Source organism: Penaeus monodon, chromosome 27 (genome assembly GCF_015228065.2).
Source record: "Penaeus monodon isolate SGIC_2016 chromosome 27, NSTDA_Pmon_1, whole genome shotgun sequence".
NCBI classification, from domain to species: Eukaryota; Metazoa; Arthropoda; class Malacostraca; order Decapoda; family Penaeidae; genus Penaeus; species Penaeus monodon.
In genome coordinates, this window is record NC_051412.1 from 35,109,878 (window position 1) to 35,111,651 (window position 1,774).

Genomic DNA, 1,774 nt, shown 5'->3' on the forward strand with positions numbered 1-1,774 from the left:
GTAAACTCAGTGTTGAAGGGTAACTCTTATCTTGGTAATTCTGTACAATAATGATGAATTAGATAATGGTTTGCAGTTAATGGGCACTGTGTATATATATGGCTAATAGTTTAATTTTCTGAAAACTAACTACAGCAGCATTGATACCTGCAACTGTGCAGGATCAAGTACATGCCACAGTATCTGTCTCTTCGCCATGTAAACTCTGGCAAAATAGAACTTACAGCCCTCCCTAGTATTTTTCCATAATGTAAAGAACTGTGTAGCACAGACTGAGTGTAAGTTCTATCCTGCCAGACTAAATACGATGGAGGTTTGCTCGTGTTTGCAAACTATGGATGTGGAGGCTACGGCTATCGCATAATGACACACAGATGTCATTGTGACACCTATCAGTTGCTGTTCCATTCGTTCTCATGAAACCTCAAGTCAATAAATCAGCCATATAAGGATGATTATAGGGGATGAATCACCATATAAAATGTATATAATCTTTCTATGAATGACAATAAAATCCTATGTTATTAGAATATTTACTGTGCTTGTTCCAGTACTCGCCATGTGGATTTCATTCACTCCTTTCAACTGCCTTCGTATAATTACCTATATCAATAGCCTTCTTAATTTATCTACTGCATTTTTAATATGCCACAGGTATGCCATACACGAGGACTTAGAATTTAGAAGAATTAGAATTTAGAAGAATTAGAATTTAGAAGAATTAGAAGGCTTAGAATGTAATGAACAATCAGTTCTATATCTTTTACCTCACAAGTCTTAGCCATCTGTTGGTGCAATAATACCAGTCACTCATAAGCTCGTATGGAAAAAGTAAAAACATGCAATCATCATTAACCTAAAATACCCTGTATAAACGTAAAAAAAAATGAGCTTAAACTGCAAGAAAGATATTAATAAGGACAATACCATTTCAGATCGACGGACTTTCCACACAGAGGCAGGAGCACTCGGCGTCCGGGAGTCGGCAAAAGCGTCTTTCCGTGATTCTTTAAGGCAAAATTAACTTCAGCCTTGTGCCAGCCGGTTCTACCTTTCTCCCACCGTTCATTCCATGTGTCCAGACGGTTTATTTCACTCATTTCGGGGGAGGAATAACGTGATAACGCGAGGACTCTGAGGAGCAGACGATGGACTGCTCTCATCCGAATGCCTTTCTGCAATTGCCTTTAATTGCTCAAGACAAAATAATCATCTTTGCCAATGCATATGCCTATAACATGTTCTTATAGTATGTAAAATTGATTAAGTCGACTATATGGATGAAAAAAAGGAATGCAGTGCTGATTTTACTTTAACAGAATTACATTTAAAGTCGTGTATCATAGAATCGGACAAAAAGAGTTTCATAATGCCTTCAAAAGCGTGTTGTCTTTTCGTTTTAATAAATATCAGATATATAAAAAAGGATTAGTGGATTTTTTTTTCTTTTATTGCGGAAAATATAAACATTACTTATTATGAAAGCATGGACCTGAACATGACTCGATTTACTTTTCAAATATGTTGACTGAAGAAGTTTTCCAAGAAATAGATATTTAAAATACTACTACAATTCTTAATAACTCTAGGGATACCGGATATAAAGGGTTTTGAAATATATATATCTGTGAAATTTGGTTTTGAAAACAACCTCCAACCATAAATAAAACATTTCAAAAGAAGAATTATTTGAACCTTCTCGCCGCCGCTCGACCCAATCCCGCTCGGGCTTATGCTGAGTCACACACACATCACGTATCTATTCATCAGCAAA

General features: G+C 36.1%; 1 protein-coding gene across 1 annotated transcript in view; it reads right to left on the reverse strand.

Annotated features, from left to right (window-relative positions):
* The window catches only part of LOC119590807 (thiopurine S-methyltransferase-like), a gene marked incomplete in the record, with an annotated part of 4,764 nt that extends 3,578 nt beyond the window's left edge, over window positions 1-1,186 (reverse strand). Inside the window, 1 exon segment of the mRNA XM_037939540.1 lies at window positions 928-1,186. Within this exon segment, the coding sequence (XP_037795468.1) occupies window positions 928-1,163 (236 nt within the window).
* Window positions 1,187-1,774: the final 588 nt, after the last annotated feature.